Raw genomic sequence first — 23,980 nt, 5'->3', positions numbered from 1 at the left:
AATATTTTTTTCAGAACCGTGGTATAAACAAATTTTATTGTACTTTCTGAATTTTTTTCCCGGTTTCGTCACCAACTTTGCCGTTGGCGACTTGGCGTCACGTGATAACCGTCCGGCCATTTTGTGTGGCTGAGAGAAGGTTCTAGAAAGTGTTGAGCGGCGTTGGTGGTGGCAGCGTCGAGGAGGCTGTGGATTGCAGCTTGTCTCTTTAATCGTTTTTCTTTAGCTATAAACGCCATTTTTAATCGATATAACGTTATTTACGAAGCGCTTGAGTTGAAGTATAGCGTTTTTTTATTTAAAAATTATTTTTTCGAGCAGGATGGAGGTAAGGGATAGAAGAAATGAGGGTCGGGAGGTGGCGTAGCGTATCTTTTTTTACTCTCTCAGTGTACTATTTTGAAAGGTTGATCTGAAATCCTGTGGCGGTAGAAGAAAACGGGGATACCGCGCTAATAACGGTGGTTAATCGGAGCCCGTTCGCGGACGTAACCCTTTCTGTTGGGGAACACGAGTCGAGTGTAGGTGACATATATTAGGGGTTGAATTTAGATCACTGATATCTGCGCTTCTCGGGTCTTTGTTGTTATTTTACAACACTTTTGTTGTCAGCTTGCCAGTTGATATCCCGAGAGAGACTTGTCCTCCTCCTCCTGAAGAAGTTTGAACGCTCATTAACATTTCAGGGGTTGAACCCAATCTTCTAATAAACGGTAATCTCCAACTTTTCTATATTTGTGATGAGTTTACTGAACTATCCAGGAGGTTTTACTCTTTCCACTACCAAAAAGTTTCAGCACACGCACTTCACTGAGCAGGGGAGTCGGTGGAAGGCAAGTACAGAATGAGCATTTCATGTTCTACGCAGTTGTAAGTCATTCCAGAGGCTTTTAAAAAGCCTTGCTGAAGGGTGACAGGCGAGTGTGGGTAAAGGTTGCCTTGCAGAGGAAGGATGATTTCAGAAACATCTTGGGAATGTCACTTGATAGGATTAAAAGCATCAACATCATCAAAAACAAAACTACCAAAAGAGAATAAACTGCAAGAGACTAGGAGAAGAAAAAAAAAGTAAATTGGAGGGTTTTTGCATCAAGTATCAGCCTCCATGATGCACTCCTCACTGATTCCTGAGAAGTGCTGACAACATTCACCCAACATGAACAACAATTCGTACTGAAGTTGTTAAATCCATATGGCCAGAGGGCTGAGGTGTGTAGAATTGCAACACTATTCTCTTACTGTTGTTTCATTGAACTGTGTAGAAGACCAAAAGGAGATATGGATGTGTATTTACTGAGTTACATACCTGCTTCAAGTCCCAATGTAAGACCTGAGTACATCACATTAGACTGGTGCTCCAGTATTACACTGCCGAAGAACTATCTTTTTGAATGAAATTTCAAACTGAGGTGCTGTCTGCCCTGTCAGGTGTTTGGAAACAAAATCTAGTATTTTGAGATAACCATGGAGTTACTCCTGGTTAACATGCATTCTTTGTCAAAATCATAAACATCTGGTCATCACATTTTGAGAATTTTGTCTGTAAGTTGACAATCAAATTTCCTGCATTACAGTAGTGTTTACTTTGTACATCATGGACTAAAACATTTTGGGAGATCTGGCAATCTTGAATAGCATGATATAAATGCAAATTCTCCTCTGTTTTGTAAAGAGCCTGGGTGCTTTCCATTTGTTTTTTGGAGGGTACTGTATATTAGGCTACAGATATATTTGTGCCCCTGAGAGTAAGATGTGAGCTTTTGCAGTCATGAGGAGAGAGAACAAGAATGGCGGAGTGAGTTTCCCTCGTATTGTGGGAGGAGGCGGTCACCTTGCAGTCTAGATGGGAAGAGGGGAAGGCAGACACATGCCATGAAAAGAATGGGATAATTTAAATTCACTAATGCTAAGATGGTGGTTTATGATAGCCCACAGATAATAGTAATATCCCTTGTAATCCAGGATTATATAATTTTAATTCATATGCATGTATGAATTTAAAAATATACTGGATTATCAACAATAACTGTTGCATTTTCATCCTGTGTGAGAAATATTGTTCTTGGGATCTTATAAAAAGGGAATAGGGCAGAACAGATTTGAAAGTGTACAGTGTTGGATTGAGGATGGAAGTTCAGTTTGGTATTAAATAGAAATAAATTCTGTTCCACCTTGCACTGGCTGGGGTGGATAATTGGTGAGGGAACTGAGTTTTTTTGCAGGGGCCAAAGCTTTGGGCTTCAACTTGTTCAGCAGTCTTTGATTTCAGACAATTAAAACTCATCCAGAACTCCATGTCTCAAGGAAGCAGTTTGACTACATATAATTGAGGGAGAGCTCTGTGTTCTCATTTTGATCCCGGAAAGATAGAAGTGCTGGAGTATTTGTAAAATCCCTGAAGTCTTCCGTTTTAAACTTGCTTTTTAAAATCTCTTTATTTTTCCCCACTATTAGAAAATTCCTTTTTAGATATCAAGGGTTGTCCTTCATATAGGATTTGTCAAAAGGGTTGACTCCATAGGAAATTGTTCTCCTACCTCTCATTCTGTGGTCTTGTGTGGGTGATTTGGAAGGATTTTGACAGCACTGAAAAGCTTGTGACTCTATTTTATCAAGTAAATATTGAAATGTTTACCTTGAATCATAATTTTTTTGCACCTCACTCCCCTCTCACTGATGACAGAATGATTGTACTTTTGTCAGTCATCCTGAAATGCTTCCAAGTGCTTTTGCCCCAGACCGACTGTCCTTTGCTGTACAATACAATTTCCATTGAGCTTGCTAAATGTTCGGTTGCCTTGGTATTAAAAGGGGACGAATGCCATGTCAAATTAAGCACAATTAAAAATATTTATTTCTCCAGAATAGGGATAAGGAGCAGTATCGCAAACTGTTCATAGGTGGTCTCAGCTTTAACACAACTGAAGAAAATTTGAGAAGCCATTTTGAGCAATGGGGAAAGCTCACAGATTGTGTGGTAAGTTTTGGAAATGCGTATATAGTTTGTTCAAATCAGATTATTGAGACTAAATTATTGGTGCAAAAGAAGGAAAATGACCAGTTGACCTTGTTAAGACAAGTGGTAATGATATAATCATTTCTCAAACTTAATGTCTTCATTCTGGGCATGTGATTTTGGGCAAGAGGAGTAGATTGCCAACTATAATAGTCAAGAAATTATATGGAAATACATTCAGTTTCAAACTTGTGTTTGTACTTAAAATTATTGATTATTCAATACTGAATAACTGCTTTTTAAGAAATACACAAAAGGCCAGAAGCATCAGTTTCTACTGTTTTCCTAATATTTAGCTGCTTTTGCCAAGCAGTTGCTCTGGTGAAAAAAGTTCTGACAAGTAGAAGTCAGCAATTGATGACTTGCTTAAAAGGAAGCTCTTGAACTGTGTCTAGATTAGATGATGTTCCTGGATTTAGTTAATATACTGGTGTTCAAAACTGGCTTAGTGGTTAGCACTGCTGCCTCTCAGCACCAGGTACCAGGTTTTATTCCAACCTTGGCCGATGAGTTTGTGGAGTTTGCACATTCTTCCTGTGTTTCTGCTGGGTCTTCTGGTTTTCCTCCCTCCGTTCAAAGATGTGCATGTAAGGTAGTTTGGCCATGCTAAATTGCCCATAATGACCAGGGATGTGTAGGATAGGTGGATTAGCCATATGGGAAATGGAGAGATAGGGTAGGGGGCAAGTCTGGGTGGGATCTTTTGGAGAGTTGGCATGGACCCGATTGGCCAAATGGCTTGCTTCTACACCATAGGGATTCAATGATTCTAAAAGATAATACTTGTTTTTATAATTGTATTCAAGTGTTGCAGTATGAAATTACAAGTAATCAACTTTGCAGGTCATGAGGGATCCTCCTTCCAAGCGATCAAGAGGGTTTGGATTTGTCACATTCTCTACAGCTGAAGAAGTTGATGATGCAATGGCTGCTCGGCCTCATAAAATCGATGGTCGTGTTGTGGAGCCTAAACGAGCAGTTGCAAGAGAAGTAAATTTTTAGTAATGATAGCATTATCATTTCAATGTTTCAAATTTAAAAAGCAACAAAGGACATCTTGTACATTTTCCTGTGCAGAAATCTCATATCTGCATTCAGTGTATTGGTGGAGCAAGCACAACTCTCATTGTTAATTCTGGTTGTTTTGTTTAGATTGAGGAAGGTTGGCCACGATAGAGATGCTAATGTTGTGTCCATGAGAGAAATGCTAATGTTGCAGTCTCTTCATTTAAGTATTTCCAAAGTACTTTCTTTGGGTCAGTTGCTTTCTGTAGTTTTACATGCCACAAGGGTATCCCCATGTGCTACTAAAACACCAACTCCCTACTAAAATATAGAATTTCATATTGTATTCTGTCACAGTTGTAGAGTTTGTCATGTTTGTGTATTCCTGCTTTTTGAATTGGACTATTGATGAACAAGGATATTTGATTACTTAAGTATGGTCTTCCTTCTTAATTAGACAAAATTTATTCAAGAATCTTCAAACCCTTTTTCTACATTATTTGTTTCAGACTTGTACTTGTTTACACCATCCCATTTAAAAAAAACTTTAACGTGCTGTCATTTAACCAGAAACTGATAGTAGTTAGGACATATGTAAATTTTGAGTGATCGTGGTGAAATGCCCTTTGAAGTTCAAAGCTCAGAGGTGGTTCTCTGCTTTTTTTTTAAGATGATGACTGTTTGTTGCTTTTCATTTCCTAGTTTCTCCAAACTAATGTCTGAGAATGCCTCACAATAGAAATGATTCCTGTTCTTGATTAGGTGACTTGAATATCCAATTACAGTTGGAAGAATTGAAGATTTTGGATTTTCAGAAAAATGGCATTTATTGATGCAGTGGTTGTTTTGGATTAATTTTGAGAATGTATTTGACAGTGCTTGCACTGTTTTTTTAGGAATCTGGGAAACCAGGAGCACACCTGACTGTGAAGAAACTATTTGTTGGTGGAATAAAAGATGACACTGATGAACATCACCTCAGAGCGTACTTTAAGAACTATGGAAAAATTGAAAGCATTGAAGTAATAACAGACCGCCAAAGTGGGAAGAAGAGAGGTTTTGCGTTTGTATCTTTTGATGACCATGATCCAGTGGACAAAGTAGTCCGTAAGTATCTTCACACATGCACCCCCATCCACCTACCCCACATGCACGCGCATCAGCAATCTCCACTGAAATTAATTGGAAGCTGAGAAAAGGTTGTTTAGTCTGAAAGAATAACATTTTGTACTTACAACTTGGTTAGCAAATAAGGCAATATATCAAGGCATTATACGTAAGTGAAATTAATAATAAAAGGTAAAGTTTGGTCATTCTTTGAGATACTAAGGAGAACTTTAATTGAATGAAAGGAAGAAAGAAATGGAGATATTTTGAGACAGAATATCAGAGCAAGGATGTTAGAATGCTAAGATTTCGTGATACGGTAACGGTAATAAGGGGATTTCCACAACTTAGAGGTGAGACTTTGAAAGTTAAATACAAAACTTGGAGCCTTAAATTAATACTTTTGGAGAATGGCACACAACACAGGCATGATTGTAAATAATGTGTGGTCTGGGTTCAGTTTTTAGATTGTGATAACTCAGCACATCTGCTCAAAATAGAATATACAGGAGAGCTCTGTAAATAGCGGTATTTGAAACTGTATAATCAGATGATTTTATTTGACGTATCGGTAGCTTGTATTTGTAGTTGCATACTCATGTCAACGTGAAATTTGCCACAGTACCATATAGCTGTAAACGTGTAACTACTGTTGTAAACTTCTGTTCCAGTTCAAAAATATCATTACGTTAATGGGCATAATGCAGAAGTAAGAAAAGCTTTGTCACGTCAAGAAATATTGGAGGCACAAAGTAACAGGTCAGGACGAGGAGGTATGTATTTTGACCATGTTGAGACATCTTGATCATTTAACGTTTAGAATGGTTCTGGTCAAACCTTGCGGGGGGATCAATTAGTTCAGTTGTCTGGGTGACTGGTTTGCAATGGAGAGTGGGTTCAATTCTCACATTGGTTGAAGTTACCACGAAGGATTCTCCTCAAAATTTTCCTTCCTTAGGTCTGTGACTCTCAGGTTAAATTGCCATCAGTCTTCTCTCTCCCGCTCTCTCTCCCTCACATATGAGACACAGTCCTATGGTCTTCTACTTAGACTATGTCAACTTGCACATTTAAACTTGCAGAAAACATTTTCCTAAAGCATTTGATCAAAATAGCAAAGCAATTGTTAAAATTTCAGACATAACCTTTTGACCTTGTGATAAGGCTTGTTCAATTAACTGAACTTCTGATTTTGTGAACATTCAGTAACATTAGTTTAAAATAAAATTGATATAATATTGTTATTGACAGGTGGTGGCTTTAGAGGTGACCCTCGTGGAAGTGGCAATTTTCCTATGGGGCGTGGAGGTAACTTCGGAGGTGGCCCAAGTAAGCTTTGGAGATATAATTGTGTATTTTAATAAGCAAATATTTCTTTATTTTAACATTGTTAAAACTGTCTGTTTCCCTAACAGATGGATTTGGTGGTGGCCGTGGTTTTGGCGATGGCCCTGGTTTCAATGGCTTTGGTGGAGGAGGTATTTTTTTTAAAAGTTTCTCATTGTTTCTCTTCCCATTACCTCTCTCCTCTTAGGCCTTCCATCTTTTGAATATGTTGCTTTCTAACTGGCTAACCATGGATTCCTCTTGCATTTTGCCTGTGTACTATTCATGAGCTGTTGGATTATGTAAGCAGAGTCTAGATTAGAGTGGTGCTGGAAAAGCACAGCAATTCAGGCAGCATCCGAGGAGCAGTAAAATCAACGTTTCGGGCAAAAGCCCTTCATCGGGAATTATGTAAGCAGGGTGTTGAAAGAATGCGCCTTCTGCACTCATCCATGTCTGTTACTTGCGTTGCGGTGTTGGTTGGCTATTTGGTGAAAACTTAGCTGAATATATCATCTCTTTTAGAGAATAGTGTATGTGAGAGAGGTGGATAGATAGCAAAAAACAAAGGATAAAATGAAGAGATGATCAATTATGAAATAATGACAGGAAAATAACCACTAAATGATTGGGATGGAAATGTGTAATATCTGCATGGAACGTTAGTGAGAAAGTAGGTGTACCAGAAGATGCGAAATAGATATTAGAAATGATTAGGAAAATAAGAACAGATCTCAAGTTTGTCATCAGTCCCTGAAGGTGTGCTCCCTAAGCTGTGAAGGGGGGTATAATCGCAACTTTTCAATCTTCCTCCACTAAATTTGGGCATACAAGGAGTCATCGGATTGTGAATGAGTTTTGTTCTTGAGTCTGTTTGCAAGTCAACTTATACACAAATTGGAATAGAATGTTGGACATCATAAAGTAGCTATTCATAAGCTTGGGAAATGTTTGTATGTCCAATCTTTAAAATTGCACTCCCATACTAGATCATTATTGTAAGTTTAGGTCAAACGTTCGTAGATTGGGGAAAAACCCTGTGTTAGTTCTGGAAGGAAACCAACAAAACAAAATAAAGATCTGTATTTAGTGCATTTCATACCACCGAAAGACTGTAAAGCACATTCCTGAACTGTAGTTTTGTTGTAGGAAGCACAGCAAGCACCTTTACCTGAGTCACATGTTCCAAATTACACTCTGGGGTTTGAGAATAAAAACCTGTAATAACATCTCTGCAGTATTCAGTGAGTGTGATGTTTTTGGAAGTACAGTCAGTTCTTATGTAGTTTTGTTCTAGTGCCATCTTGCGCTAAAGAAAATAGCGCAATAGCTATGCCATTTAAACTAATGGTGCCAAATTTGCATTATGGCCAGTCCAGGTAAGTAATGTTTGTATTTTACAGATACTGGTCTAAATTCTTCAATCATGTTAAAGCCTATTCATATTGAAGAAACACATTTTACCAGAACTGACTCTTTCATCTTTCAGATGAGACACTTAAACTGAGACCCCATATACCTACTTGGGTTGATGTAAAATATTCTGTGGCAATATTTTTAAAAAACATAACTGGTGTTCTGGTCAATATTTGGCTGAGAAATGTGTTGCAGAGTTTAATGTTGGGTTAACTTACGCTTTTATATTTGTACATAATTTGGGCTTGAGCATCATTTTCACAGAATCGCTGCAAAAGTCTTTGCATTTAAAGTTGGACTTGAATCTCTTTTTCAACCTCAGTGCTATACAGCCAGTGCAATACTTGTGAATACTCTAACAAAGGCAGTTAGGAGAATTATAATTTTTAATGAAGTAGCTTAATAAAATGAGCAGATATTTGAGAGATGGAAACTCCAGAAGACGTGAACTATGGGTTGAAAGGCTGGGGAGTATGTATCTGAGTGAATAGATACTGTTGTGATCAAGTAGAAACCTTTAGGGTTTAGGTACATGATTCCATGGATGTGCAAGTGGGGAAAGAAATCTTGCAAACATCTCAGTGATGGTGGTGAGATATTGGGAGAATTTGTTTTATTTTTAAAATTTATCAGGTCAGTGTTTCATTCCAGCAGATAGATAAGGCTTTAAAACATGGAATCTTTTATAGGAGAATTAGATCAATATTGTAAAAAGGAAAATACAGAGGAACAAGGACAATAATGAAAAACAATTGCAGAATGATCACTTAAGTTGTCCTTTGTATTATAAACTTGTGCTGTTTTTCCATCTGCTGTCCACATTCTCAGCAAAAAAACTTACTTTTTGGTGTCAGTTGTGACAGTTCAATTACTGCCAACTCAGATTGGGTACTTTGGCACTGACTGTGGAAAACCTAACTCTTTTTAAGGCTGTTTATTCTGTGGATCAACCTACTGACCCATACGTTTTTAAGTTGTGAGGCATATATAAAGACAATTTAAATTCCAGGAATATACAGTATTGCATCTAATGTGAAAAGTGGAGAAATTAGACATTTCTAATCATTAAGACATAAAATCTTTAAGCTTTATCATTTCTTGGTTGGGAAATTTGAAAAGCAGAGATTCCTCATGTTAGAATACATGCTCACTTTCTCAAATTCTGTTCAAATTGAATTGCCAAAAGGACAACTTTTGTCCACTTTGTGATTTCTAGGGATTTTGCAATTTTGAAATGTCTTGAATTAGAAAAACTTAAATTGGCAATATTGATAGCAAAAAAAATAGAAGTCCAATTGGAAAAGTTGTTCAAACGTGGCTGAAGGTGCCATTTGTCTAAAGGAAGCAACTTGAATGGCTGGCAGAAATACTGAAAATGGGATGTGGCAATTAATTGCTAAGAAACTGCTAGTTTTCATCTAACAGTTTTTCATTGATATTCAAAAGCACAGCTTTAGCTTTTGTATGTACTGTTTACACCCAACTCTACTTCACCTTTCTTTAATCCCTCTGCTAGTGTGACATTCAGTATTGAATGAGTGGAAATGTTCCCCAGTCAAATTTTGGGGCAAAGGAAGTCGCTGTTGCAGCTCTGCACTGTTTCCTAGCTTCTGACTGTCTTGTTCTCCCTGGTAATAGGCTAAACCAGTCTGTTTGCAACTTGATGTTACGTTTTGTCCCAAGATGAGTTTCCAGGCACAGTCACAGCATTGTCTATGTTGGCCTCTAACTTGTCACATATTTCAGCTCATCTGTTAAAACACTCATTCCTGCCTTGCACTTTTTAGGCTTGATTATTCTAATAATTTCTTTACTAGTCCTCTCTCATTATATAAAATTTAGATAAATTTGATAAAATTAAAGTCAGCCAAAATACTTTTCACGTCTCCCCTCCCTTGTGTTCAGTGACCTTCATTGGTTGTGCAAGATCTTGTTTTTTAATCATCTTCGGGGATTTCAAAATCCTGTATGGCCAGAGCCCACTTTATCTCTGTATGCTCTGTCCTTACAAATTTTGACTTATCATCTCCCCATCTTAAGTTGCTCGATCTTTGCTAGCTGTGTCTTCAGTGGACAGGTCATAAGGTCCAGAGTTCACTCCCCATACCATTTTTGCTGCCTAGCTGCTCTGCATGCTTCCTTTTTAAGATGTATAAAAGTATTGTCTGACATGACATCTATCGTGTATTGTATAATGCTGTTATGAAGCACATTGTGACATTATATTGCATGACCTATTTCTACTTATATTTATATAATGCCTATCAAGATAATATGGTGTTGAACTAGTTGGATTCGTAACATATTGTAAGACTTCCGTTAAGGTGCTCAACAAGAATTTCTTGATCAAAAATCTTGAAAATAACCAATCCTAATCCAAGTGAATGGATTAACAGGAAAGAGATTAGTCTTTTGGTTTAACAGTGGAGTACCTCAAATGTTTCGGTCTCAGCTGTTTACAACTTTTCACGGACTTAAATTAGGCTGATTCTAATGTATCCAGGGTTATGTTATTGCAAAGCTACATGTAGAAATAAGCTGTGAAGATGGTGAATGGATAGGCAGAATTTACGGTGGCGGGGGGAGGAAACAGGAAATAGTAATAGTACTGGTTGTTCTACCCAAAGAAGAGTGGCACATACGATGACCAGTTTGAATCCTGAAATTGAAGGATTATTTTGAAGGATATTGTTATAAGCTCCTTAAGAATTTAGAAGAATGAAAGGTGAGACACAGGAAATCTTTAAAGGACTTGATAGGGGTAAATGCTGAGAGTATATTTGCCCCACTAGGAGGACCATCTTAGAATATTCTAGGTGCTGTCTATTCAAGACTGAAATGAAGAGAAATCCTTCTTGGTCAAAGGGTTGTGAATCTTGAGTCCCACTTCACAGTTCTGTGACTGCTCAGTTTGAGTATATTCAAGTTAAGAATCAGTTCATTTTTGCTCACTAAGTGCGGGATAGGAAGATAGTCATGTTATTGAATATCAGAGTAGGCCTATGTCAATTGACCATCTGGTCCTGTTGTCATCTGAACAGCAAATTGTCAAAGTGGAAGTCCTATGCTTGGTTTACATCTATATTTGTGATTAGATTAGATTCCCCACAGTGTGGAAACGGGCCCTTCGCCCCAACCAATCCACACCGACCCTCGGATTAGTAACTCACCCAGACCCATTTCCCTCTAACTAATGCACCTAACCCTATGGGCAATTTAGCATGGCCAATTCACCTAACCTGCACATCTTTGGATTGTGGGAGGAAAACTGAGCACCTGGAGGAAACCCACACAAACATGGGGAGAATGTGCAAACTCCACACAGACAGTCGCCCAATGCTGGAATTGAACCTAGGCCCCTGGTGCTGTGAGGCAGAAGTGCTAACCAGTGTGCCTTCAAGGTGTATAGAAAAATCATTTTTCAGAGACCTGGGTTCAATTCCCATCTCAAGCGTCCGTCTGTGTGGAGTTTGCACATTCTCCCTGTGTCTGTGTGGGTTTCCTCTGGGTGCTCCGGTTTCCTCCCACAGCCCAAAGATGTGCAGTTTAGGTGAATTGGCCATTCTAAATTGCTCATAGTGTTAGGTGTAGGGGAATAGGTCTGGGTGGATGCACTTCAACAGGTTGGTGTGGACTTGTTGGGCTGAAGGGCCTGTTTCCACACAAAGTAATCTAATCTAGTCAGTCTAGTTTATGAGGACGTCAGGTCATATTCTTTGAGGCTTCAAACTTAAACATTATAGAATTTTCAAAGGTGTTTTACAGTAAGTGCTAACTGTACAATTAAATGCAAAATAATTGCATTTTTGCATGTTTGTGCCTTTGTCTTTGTTTGATTTCAAGCCTGCATTCACTTCCTTTGGAAATAAGTTAATGAACAGATTCGACTGTGAGTCTTGTATCGTTTTGCCTTGTGATTCCACGCAATGCAGTGAGAATTAGAACTGATTTGAATGAGATATTCAGTATGTGTTTTATGTTTCCAGGTGGTAACTTTGGAGGACCGGGGTTTGGAGGTCCAGGATTCGGTGGAGGTCCTGGATTTGGTGGAGGATTTGGTAACCATGGTGGTGGCTATGATGGAGGTGGAAATTATGGTGGTGAGTACCTTACTGCTAAGAAATTCGACAAACCTTTATGAATTACATGGTATTGGGGCAGACATTACAACAATTATTGCAGCCTTAAGTGCATTGAGATGCGTAAATTTTTGTATAGAATGGTAATGAAAGCCAATTTCTCTAGTTTGTTCAAATAGCATTGTCAACTTCTTTTAATTTGGTTGCTTAAAGCTGAAAAATTGCAATATCAGAGGAGGGATATGTAAGGTAGGAAAAAATGTAGGAGTAGTTGGAGAAAGGGTTGTACTTGAGTCACCCTTATTCCTATTGATGGATGGAAAAGGACCTGATATGAAATTAATTGAAGGAGGTAAAAGTATGGTCCTGAAACAAAAGTTGAAGAACCTCTATTCAAATGCACATTTTTGAACTCCAAGCAAACACAAGGCTAGCTTTGCTACTTGGAATTAATGGTCAGATGCTTGCTTATTCCCATCAAAAATAGGTTTATCTGTAAACTTATTTAGCTGGATGGTGATCCAGGGCAGTTCTGCTCCAAAGCTTTCTGTGTGGGATGGCACTTCTGGGATATAGTTGATTGCAGATGTTGAGGCTGGGATGAAGAAAGACAACAAATATTTTTGTAACCACTAATCCTGAGTGCCATGTAATTTTTTTTTTGGAATGATCTAAATGTATACATGAAAGTTTGCCAAAACAAAATCGCATATTGGTGCTTGAGTTTTGATTTGCTTATCGCTGTATAATTTATTCAGTTGGTCAAAAGTATTTTGGTGTGTCTTAAACTCTGTTCGTGTATGTCTGTGAAGCAGGCATTAGTTTCCATGGATGATTAGTTGGAAGGAGTTAGTAAGCTGCTCCCTTGCAGTTGTGTGGTGTCATTTATCAATTTAGTGATTTTTTTTGCAGCAGAATTAAAGAAACAGTGATATTTTTCCAAGTTGGGTGGTGTGAGACTTGAGGATCTTGCAAATGCCGCACATGTGTACTGTTGCTCTCGTGAATCGAAAGAAACTGTCAGGTTACTTGTAAATGATATACATAGAGTTGAATGCAACACTGGTGATTGCCAGTCAAGTAGGCTGGGTTTTTTTTTCTTTTCTGGTGCTGAGCAATTTGTGATGTTAGTACTACACTTCAAGTAAATGTTATTACCTGTAGAATTCCAAGTCTCTGACCTAAGTTTCAGCACAGTATTTGTGTGATCTATCTGGTTAAGTTTCTGGTTGCTAATCCTATTGAATGTCAAACCTCTGCATAGAATAGATTCCCTTGTTGGAAATACTCATTGTCTGGCACTTATGTCATGCAAATGTTGACTACCACTTATCAACCCAAGCCTAAACCTCGTCGCAGTCTTGCTGCATGCAGGCAAATGCTACTGTGTTTTCTGAACATTGCAAATGGAGCCTCACTTCATCTCTGACATCAGCTATTTATTTGTAACAAGACTGCAGTGATGTCTTCAGCCAAATGATCTTGTCAGATATTGTGTGAACTGTGTTTGTTGAGTAATCACTGACCACTATGTGCCCTTTAGGACTCGAATATTTTATTCAGCAGTAGTGTTAACAGCTTACTCCAAGTGAACGTCCTCACTTTGAGTACATTCTAGCTACCATTGGCACTCAAAATGTAAGAACACCGATTCCTTAAATGAGGTGCAATAATACCTGACATCAAAGGTTTCTTCCACTGTTTGACTCAAGGCCCTGACACTTCAACATGGAGTCAATGTTGAGGATGCTAATGGTGTGTCCTATCATTTGCAAACTAGTATAGACCTTTGGTGGATCTGACCTGTTGGTGGAACAGGATGCACGTTAAGATGATGATGGAGTAAACCTGTCTGGAAAGGAAACCATGTCAGGCTTTTACTTGCATAGTCATTGTGGCATATGTTCTCTGTTAGAATTTTCAGGATCAAGTGAGCTGGCTGTTAGTTTGTACCAGGTGTCCTTTTGTGCTTGGTGCTTAGATTGATAACAGGTGGTCTGTGTTTTATTCTTTGACTTTTTTTCCCAGAGTTGGGTATGTCATGTTATAGGGCCATTCAAGTCAATTTTAAGGATCATATAGGCCAGATTGGGTAGGGTGCCATAATTTCTTCCATAAATTCTCAGGGAAGCAAATTGTTGGAAAAAATAATCGTAGTCTCATGGTCAGTGCATTTGTCACTTGTTAATTTTCCACGTTCAGTTAATTAACTTTTAAGTTGCCCATCTGCTATAATGAAATTTGAACACCTGCCTATGGTTCCAGGACCTTGAGTAGAACAGCAAAATATCATTCCCTTTTAATGTGAGGAGAAATGAAACTGGATTTGTGGTTGTCAAATTTAAATGACAACAGTAAAGACTAATTTCAGTGATAGTGAAGGGTTCCTGTGGTGGCATAGATTATGTAGGATTTAAATAACTGACCTGGTGATCTGTATTTTATGTCCTAGGAAATTTTGGAGGAGGTGGGAACTACAATGATTTTGGGAACTACCATCATCAGAACTCTAATTTTGGACCAATGAAAGGTGGAAACTATGGAGGAAGAAATATGGGTGGACCGTATGGAGGTATATTTTTAGTTAATGTATGGCAGAAATCAGTGTAGAGGTGGTTTAAATAATTCATTATCTTAAGAATATTGAGTACTTGCTTTAACTTACACCCTGGTCAAGCAGCAAATGTATTACTGTTAGGAAGCTAAAACTTTGAACACTTTTTTGACTTGTAAGTGTTGTCAGTATTCCTGGGCAGATAGGGTAAGACTTCTTATTCTGTTAGAGCAACATGATTTGATTCCAACCACGAGCATATTTGAGTTTTGCTGTGATTCAAACATGGACCTGATGAAACAGCCTCCATTTATGGATTTGCAGTATTCCCTTTTGCCACCTCTGGAGTGTTAATAGTTTTATGTTGAAGAGATGTCTCTGATCATTTTACAAGTTTAGTTTGTTCTGTTCTTTGTTGCCCCTCCATATTTCTGACATCATAAATTACTGGTAGTTTTGTGAGGGAGAAGTGATTCTTGACCGATGAATGTGAAGTTAAGTGGCAGGAGAAAATTGGTCTGATGGGGAGATTACAGCTGAGGCAGTCATGATGTCAACCATTGTTCACAATTCAGTTGGCATCACTAAACAGTAATCAGGAATGAAAATATCGTTGATCTGTTTTTCTTCATGTCCCACCCTATTCTTGTCCTTACAGGACAAAACTTTTGAACGTGCACTTCTTGCCTTGTCTAACATAATGCAAAAGGAATCAAAACAAAACAGTGGTTGCTAGAAATCTGAACCGAACAGAAAATGCTGGCAGGTTTGGCAGCAAATGTGGAGAGAAAATCAGAATTAGCTTTGAGTGCAGTATGATTTAAGAGGAATCCTCTGTTCCACCAACATTTTATTTAGTGGGAAAAAATGTTAGGCTAAATGATTAAGTTAATGTGATCTGCATTTAAAACTCATACGTTCTCATTTTTCAAATAAAGAAATCATGTATAGTGAAGAATCCTAGCAAAGTGGATAGGATTTTGTTGAGACATCGATCCTGCAAATGACATGGCAGATCTTCTGATTTACCCTTTTGAAAGTGATGCGATCAAGAGGCTACTCTTTTAAAGTTAAGGTCTCCCATTTAGGATTAACATTTTTACTGAGTTGAGAGTTTTGGAGTACTACAAAAAATGATGGAAATGGGGTTATTAAATATTGTTACAAAGGTTGTCTTGTTAGTCAACCATCTATGCTTATTGGCAAATGCAGGAATGTGGGATGGAAGTCATGATCAGATCATCCATATCCTGTTGAATGGCAAAGCATACGAGATGATCAAAATGCTCCAACTCCATGTGCTTTACAAATACCAGATAATCAATAAAGCTACTAGTATTCTGGGGATGTCTTGACGTTTCAGAATGGAACCTTTATGAAGGAGCTGATTTTATTTTGTGATTGTATTCTGATAGAAACAATTCGGAGTTTTCTAGTTTGTTAATGATAAACCTCCACTTTCATAACATTTACTCAAGGTAGGGGGAAACTAGATTTAAAAAAAATTGGATCAAGCCTATGTAGTCATTAGAGATAATTAAAACTAAGGATTACAACTTGACCATAAATGCAATAATGGTTGAAGTAGACCAAATTATAGACTGAAGGGAGGAAGGGTTTTTCTTTTTTAAAAAAGAATGGTACATATATATCCGAGCATGCTTTTAAGATTGGCTGAAAAATTGAATATTAATATTCCAGTTGTTGTCTTTAACTATGGCCACCAAACTTGTTTTTTTCCATTGAGTAACCTGTATACAAGAAAATATTGTCACTTTGATAATATAATTTCTTAAAATCTTAGCAATGGATGTTATTCGTTTGATTTAGTCTGAAATTGTTTAAATTTTGGAATTTTGTTCATTGTTATGGCTAGTCCCTGGTCAAGTGCCCTGAATTTATTATGGTTCCTGATGAGGTACCCTAAATATCAAATGCTCAATTGAGCAGCATCAAACTAACTGCCCTTTATTCATCCATCTCCACAGTTGGTTGCAAAAAGGTTAATTTAGTTTGGGATGCCTTCCCTTGTGGCTTCCTTTCTAAAAGACCAAATGAAGTTATGGTTTAGAGGAGCCAATTTAAACAGATTCTCTGGTGTTGACTAAAAGGTTAGTTTATTAGTAACTATGTAGAGAAGAAAGAAAGATGCAACAAATTTACATCAGAAATGAGTGGTGAATCTAATAAAGGTAAAAATGAAAACGAAATGTAAAGATTGGCTAGAGTTCAATGAAGAGTAGATGATTGGATGTTGCCGCCATCACATTTGGTGATACTGGTCTCGCAAATATCAGTCGGGGCATGAATAATTGATATACTTGACTTTACAGCTCAACTGAAATTCTTCGAAACTGTTTTCTCTCGATTGTTGGCTTACAGCAATCAGACAGTATATTTCCTTTTTACGTGGAGTGTGCTGGTGTTTTAATTGCTGTCCTCGAGCTGAAACCTTCATAACAAATTAGTTCAGTAACATAACATAAATCATGTTTTTTAACTCAGGCTTTGTGAATTCATGTCTTTCAACTCGTGTTCCCAGTCTAGAATATAATCAAAGAATTGCACTCCTGTTGAGAGAAGGTAATTAGATTGCCTTGCATTTCTGCCAGTTGAAGTCTTTTTCCCCAACAGAGTGAATTTTATGCTTAATGTTACTTACAAACCAGGCTTTAACTTGAAACTTTTATTTTATAAAGAAGTTTTGTTTGAAAGCTGAGTGTGCCCATGTATAAGTTAAAGTTCTTTTCAATAGACTTGGATATTATTAAGTATTTGACTTTTTTTTGGTAAAGCTGGAGTTTAATCCTATTCAACTGTAAATCCTTGAAATGTTTGTGAAATTTCAAGTCACTCAGTTCCTTAGCATCGAAACCAAAAGTAGACATTATTCTGCTTTGACCCACCTAGGTTTTCTTTTAAGGGCCTATTGAAGGCATTGCTTTTTAAATCCAACATATTTAAACATTGTTGATAATTCATAATATATTATTGTGTACCAATGGGCAAATGACAGTGTAAGTAAAGAATTCCAGGCTAACATGGGGCAAATGACTTTCACAAGGTAATTGTCAACAAAATCCCATTGAGGTTTTTATCATTGAATGAATGATTTTGAATTTTGACTGTACCAAAGGCAAAATGAATGCGGAATATTGAATAATTTTAAAATTTTGCGTTTTGTCTGAAATGAAATTGTATTGATCTAATTTTATATAACCTTTGATCCCAGGGAATTATGGTGGTGGATATGGTGGACGTAACAGATATTAATTCAGCAAAACCCATTCCAAGGGTAAGTATATGATCTGTTTGTGCTACTACTGAATTTAACTCTGTGTATAGTACTGGTAGTGAAGATTTAATTTTTTTTTAAATCTGTTGCATATTTGAATCCTGAAACCCTGAAGTTTCAAGTAATTTGAACTTTTCTCTTCTTTGTATGCTTATTCCACAATGCACAACTATTCATAATTGTAGCAGGTTGTCTGGGGAAGAATATAGCCACAGTTTAATTAAGTAACTTTATTTCTAGAAATAAAGGTTCATTTGACATACATTCTTAAGGGTTTTGTACCATTTCAATGTTAAATAGATGGTGAAATTGGATTTTTATGATTAATTGCTTACTGTTTACCTCTATTTTATTGTAACAGGCATCACTATATAAATAGGGGAGGATGAGAGCCCAGAGTTTACAGGACAGCTGCAGGTTATTCTCTCAGCAAAATTTTAAGGAAAAAATTATCTCAGCGGAACATAAGTCAGTGAGATGACGGAAGACTCCAGAGCACAGGCAGAGAAAACCATTTTGTCAATTCTTGGGATTGTTTAATTGAGCGGACTCTTGATGTGGAGAAAGGACTGTAAAGATGCCTTGGAGACAGATTTCTAGTTTTTTAAAAAAAAAAAATTCTTTGCTGTAGTATCTTTATAGTGTTCTTCTTAAGTTGCAATGTGGAATTGTTATGAGTTTGAGGGGATTTTTTGACATTTTAAATATTCCTAGATGCACTGAGAATTTTGAGAGCTATGAACCAGGATCATGGAGTTATAATATTCAGCCTTTCTATGTTAAATATCTGCAGTGTGTAGAGTTTGGAAAATGTTGTATGTCCACAGTAACTTTAATAAAATCCCAAAAAAAAAGAAAAGGGGGTGTGTAATTGTTTTCTTAGGTAGATTTGTTATGGGTGGATGAAATATTCAGTGTTTGACACAGCTAGGAAAATGCAAGGACTACTAATCAGACAAAAGGTGCAGAGATGAATCTTCAAGTCCTCAATTTAAAAACTGTTAGAACTGAGTTGTTTCTCCAAGAATCAAAATCTTTAGATCCTGTAGATACAGCAGCTACTTCATCGGCCAGGAAAGGCGTGATCCGACGTTAAACAGCAAATGGTTTACACTTTCAAGAAAACAGGTCTAGCGCAAGAAGTCTGGACAAAGAAGCCTAATATCAGCCAGCATCCTTATAAAGTGAGCGGTATTCATGCAACAAAAGCTTTAACTGCAGTAAATTTAAAGAGGAGGCCAACGAAAACAGATCTATCTTGTAGAGCAGAATAGAGCTAAGCATCAGTTAAACCTCATCATGTAGGTAAGATATTATTTAATTGTTTTTTTACTTTTACAGAAGTGAAGAGGTGGTCAATACAATAATAGTTCAAAGCAATATAGTGGATTGTCTGTTTTTTATATTTTAAGTACGTTCTGTAGTACCACATCTTTGGTGTGTAGGAATTTATATACACTAGATTCCCGTTGTGCAAGGTTAAAGCTGACACAAAGCTAAAAACGTGTAGTATCCTTGTGCCTAACTGTTTACCTTTTCTGTGCTATTTAAGGTTATAGTATCTGAAGTTGATTGGGTGTTGATTGTCCATTGGATCTTAAACTGAGAGCTGCCAGACTTCATTCCACATGTGATCAGAACCATCCTCAGCCAGCATCTGACCTCTATCAACTGGTCTGGGCTGCACTGGAACTGAAATCACAGTGGAGAAGGCAGTGATCTAAGCTATAAGCTACATGATCAGTTTTGTTCGCTACAGAAGTAGGTAAGTGTACAGAGCTCTGACCAATATGTGGTGATTTGAATGTAGCATTCAGTGACAAGTGAATTGATGAACATGGCACTGAAGGGGTTCAGCATGTCAGAATTGAAAACATCTAATTAATACTTGCCAATTTAATGAGACAAAGTTGGAAGATCACTAACCAGGCAAAGTATATGGAAAAAAAATCTTTGTAATGAAAATATTGCTTTTGTTTTAAAAGTTGACATTTAATATAGATGACTACTTAAGCAAATTTTAGTTCATGTTAATTTTCAGAAGTCTGATTTTAACTTTAATAAATGCACATTGTTGCTCCATTAGCTCAGGTGTCAAGCAGATAATTGAATGTTTATATTAAGCTGTCTTTCAGTAGTAGGTTCCCTCCTTAGAAACTGGCTCTCACCAGTTATGTTGTGCAGATTCTGCATTTAATAATGTGTGCCCGATTGAGGTTGGTTCTAAGTTTTTAATAAAATTTAAGCAGATCGGAAAATGTCTGAAGAAACAAACACAGTACCCTAGTTCAGTCAACAAAATACAGATCAGTTAACTTTACAGCCCCCAAGTTGTTTTATTGCTGGCAAAAGTGCTAAATATTTCAGGTTTCAGTGCTGCTTTTCATTTGTGTTTTTGAGTAATGTTAGCGCTCAAATTCCTCCAGCAAAAGTTGTTTAGTTTCCAAACCTCTGCTCCTCTCTCTAATATGTTCTTTTGCAGAAGTAGTTGTCCTTTTTATTTACTTTCCTGCTTCAAAGTGCCAGGCTTCCATATTCCCTATATGTATCTAGCAGATGGTTGCCTAGAAATGAGGCTCTAAGGGACAAAATATGTGAGGATCTGTAAGTAATCTGATTTAATAAATTGATTTATGTAAAACTTTTAATTTTACTGGTTGATTGCTAGGTATTTAAAAGTTGCAGTAATGGGATATGCAGTAACGTGCAGAGACAATCTAAGCTAGTAAATGAGCGGTTATGGCAAATAGCTTGTTTTCTAAATGGCAATTTTGTAAACAGGGTATCCTTCAATCTAAAAGAAGTCGATAGCATTGTGGTTTGAGGTTTACAAGTATCTTTTGAAACTTGTTGAATCCCATTTCTTGTTTCATAGCCCCTTTGATAAGTTCCTTGGTACCTTTGAGACAGTGGTCTAGTGGTAATTTCACCAAACTAGTAATCTAGAACTGTGGCTAAGATTCTGAGCACATGGGTTGAAACAGCAGGTGATGAAATTTGAATTTAATGCAAATCTGGAATAAAAAGCCTAATGGTGAACTAAGTCACTGTTGATTGTTAAAAATGCTCCTGGCCTATATGTCACTCCAGACTCATAATAGTGTGGTTGAGTTAACTTAGTGGGTAATAAATGTTTAGTCAGCAATGCCCATGTGTCATGAACAAATTTAAAAAAGCAAGGAACGAAGAGTGAGTGAGAATGTGGAGAAATCAGATCTTCCATGATCTTATTAAATAAGGGCAGGCTCAAGTGGCTGAGTGTCCGCTGCCTCCTAATTTACATGTTTGTATGTTTCATTGTTTATTTTGGATAGTGAAGCCTTATAAAGAGAGTATGAACTTTATGCATTCAAGTTTGATATGTTCACATTGAGGATAGGCTGATGACTTGAGGAGCAACACTTACAGTGGAGTGAGCTGTAAAGCGTACATGTCTGGCTAGTGAGATCGAATAAATTCAGTTGTAAAAGTATTCCCTCCTGCTTTATTTTCTAACTTAGACTAGATTTTCATGATCACAGCTAGCTTACTGAAGCATGGCCTGAGACTCTTGATCTTGTTAACCAGTGATCCCTGTTGGACCTGTTCCAATAGTGGATATTGGCGTAAGAGATTCAGGCCTGATGAGGATAGTTCGTGTTTTAATCCCCATGAAGGAAGTTAATAACAGGAATAGAAGTACCAACTCATGGGCTTGCTGTGCCACAATCGTCAGCATCAATTCCACTTGCCCACCTGATTTCCCTGTATTCCACTATTCTTCGTATCCAAAAGCCGAGCAATCTCAATCTCCACCATAACTGAACGTCCACATTCCTCTGGTTGGAGAATTCGTATAATTCACAACCTTTCTGACTGAAGAAATTTCTCTATGTTTGTTATCCAAGTTTTGCGCTCTGAAGTTGCTTAATTTCTGTTCGTTTCTATGAAATGTGAAGCTTACATTTTGGATTGTGATAATATTTTTCTCCCTTTCTAGGAGCTGATACGGAATTCAATGGATTGTGGATGTTTTTTGACAAGGATGCTGAGTTCAGTAAATTGATAGTTTTTCATTCATGACAGGTTTAAAAGGTAGTTTTGACCAGAGCTCCAGTTTACTTAATGCTAAATTCCAAGGGATGTTTCAATTCACTGTTATTGCTGCTCATTTATTAACTGGCACTTTTGGAGCCTGTTTGGATGAAAATGTTAGAATTCATTATAACCTTGTGAAGAAAGCGGTATTGGAAATAGCTTGTTTAGTTTCCAGAGTATAATAATGGTTGAGGATTGAAAGGTAAAATTAAGACTAAGATTAGGAAGTCTTTGCAGCAGGCAGTGTTTCAAATGGGCTCAGCTCCTGAATAGAATAGTGGTGATAACAGCCTCAAAGAGCCAGTTGAATGCCATTAGTTTGCTTTAGTGTGCAATTTACACAAAACCTACTTATACAGTCACAACTCAAAGCGGGTTGTGTGAATGTGAACTGAGAACCTCAGTTAAGCAAAAGAAATTTATTAAAAGTGAATTGAAATTTTTCTGTTGTAATCTTCCTCAAATGTTTAATCACAGCAACAGAAAGTCTGAAGTTGGATGTGGAATTGAGAACTATTTTTAAAGAAAATTAAATGATGGAAATGCAATATTTTATTGGTGATGGACTTAAAGCACATTTTTTAAAAAAAACTCTGCTCATGCACTGAGGTTAGTGTAATAAGCCACTTGTTACAGATGCTAATTTCTGTTGGCTTATTTTCCTTGATATGCATATTTTCATGCGTAAGCTGAATGTCCAGTTTTCCATGTCATTTGGCTTTGCTTCAAGAGTTAGTGCTATGATTCAGTAAAATACATAAAGTTTCCATTGGTCATTACACCATTATTTGAAAATCTTAGAATCTGCTGTCTGAGTTCAATGGCACGGGCATAGTGAATTTTAAAGCCATTATATTGCATAAAGGAGAACAACGGATCTGAGAAATAAAACAAGGTAAACAAGTGGGTATTTTTTTAATCAGAAATGACCATTGCCACATGTGAGAATAAATTGAAACTTGTCAGTTCTACTTTACCTTGGTTTTAAGTGTTACTGATTTTAGTAGATTAATGCTGCTGCATATAGGTTCTATAGGCAATGATAAAGTTCATAAACTGCACTGAAACAAAATAAAATTGCTTTCAGTCAGAATGGTAAACAGATGTGGTTCATATTTGGATTGCAGAGGATCCAGCTTAGAAGCTGGTGTAGAAGGTGTTTTGTCAACTTGGGCTCAAAATTGTGTTCTAAGTTTGGGGTGCAGTGTGTACATTGATTCCATAAATAACAATTCTTTCAAACCTGTGACTGGAATCACAAGATCAAGGCACAGAAGTATTCCAACCCTCCTTTAAAATCATGGTTTCATCAAAGTGTACTACGTGTAAAATATTAAGTTAACTATGGAGTCAGAAACAGACAACATTCTTGGCTATTGCCAACTAAATGTTGGAAAGTAAGGTTCTGCCTTAACAAGCTAAAGGTGTTATGTTATTAAGATCTTGCCATTCTTTAGATGGACATAAATATGACCAGTCACACAAGTAGCGTCTGAAATGTCATTCAGGAGCCTGAGTTCAGCCAAGACAAATATAAACATTTTTATATGCTATTATTAAGTAGCTACCTAATTAATACAACTAGGTAAAGGCAAGACTGGGTTTGATTACAAACTTCGTTGCGACATTAGCACAGTGTAATCTATAGACTTTCTATGATTTAGCTGGAGTTGCAATTTTTAGATAAATTATATAAATCTCAATCTGAAATGTTCAGAATTTGATGGTCTTGTAAAAGAACAGAACTGTTTACCCTTAATGCTGTCTGCAGATTAGAAGTTGAGCAAGGGTTCCTAGAATGTCGGCAGGCTAGTGAGTGCATGAGGGAGACAGTATGTGGCAGCTTGCTAAGTACAGAGGAACCTTGATTATCCAGCGTTCGAATAACCGAATTTCAGATGATCTGAACAAGATCCCAATGCATGGCTAACTGTTATCCAACATTCGATTAACGGAACAAAATACTCCCCATCTGTGTCCTTTTGATGAACAAGGTTCCTGTAGTGGACTGGATCCAGTCATGAAAGCTGACAAGGGAACATTTTTTTAACATGGTGTATTTGCATCCTTGTTCAATGGATGGATATTAAAGATGTGAACCTATT

The 23,980-nt window shown here is 37.2% G+C and overlaps 1 protein-coding gene across 7 annotated transcripts; it reads left to right on the top strand.

Annotated features, from left to right (window-relative positions):
* The first annotated feature begins 154 nt into the window (after positions 1 to 154).
* On the top strand, positions 155 to 23,980 carry LOC132815637 (heterogeneous nuclear ribonucleoproteins A2/B1-like). 7 transcript variants are annotated; one of them, XR_009644683.1, is made up of 12 exons: positions 155 to 328; positions 2,864 to 2,977; positions 3,860 to 4,006; positions 4,918 to 5,128; positions 5,800 to 5,901; positions 6,380 to 6,457; positions 6,544 to 6,606; positions 11,857 to 11,970; positions 14,402 to 14,521; positions 17,736 to 17,798; positions 19,351 to 19,563; positions 21,778 to 23,980. XR_009644683.1 is itself a non-coding variant. In XM_060824594.1 (11 exons), the coding sequence occupies exons 1-10, from the start codon at positions 323 to 325 to the stop codon at positions 17,774 to 17,776; spliced, it is 996 nt and encodes a 331-aa protein (XP_060680577.1). In that variant the 5' UTR covers positions 155 to 322; the 3' UTR covers positions 17,777 to 17,798; positions 18,160 to 19,341. The 7 variants fall into 7 exon arrangements, 4 of the variants coding, with proteins under 4 accessions (XP_060680577.1, XP_060680578.1, XP_060680580.1 ...); XR_009644684.1 differs by having other exon boundaries at positions 19,351 to 20,402; XR_009644685.1 differs by lacking the exon at positions 14,402 to 14,521.

Source organism: Hemiscyllium ocellatum, chromosome 5 (assembly GCF_020745735.1).
Source record: "Hemiscyllium ocellatum isolate sHemOce1 chromosome 5, sHemOce1.pat.X.cur, whole genome shotgun sequence".
Lineage (NCBI taxonomy): Eukaryota > Metazoa > Chordata > Chondrichthyes > Orectolobiformes > Hemiscylliidae > Hemiscyllium > Hemiscyllium ocellatum.
This window is presented reverse-complemented; position numbering and strand designations above follow the sequence as displayed.

What these genes read in the sequence shown, in the direction of transcription:
- LOC132815637 (XM_060824594.1), top strand. An exon ending in GAAAGCTCACAGATTGTGTG is followed by an intron (nt 2,978 to 3,859) that starts GTAAGTTTTGGA and finishes TCAACTTTGCAG; the next exon opens with GTCATGAGGGATCCTCCTTC. An exon ending in CAATGGCTTTGGTGGAGGAG is followed by an intron (nt 6,607 to 11,856) that starts GTATTTTTTTTA and finishes TTATGTTTCCAG; the next exon opens with GTGGTAACTTTGGAGGACCG.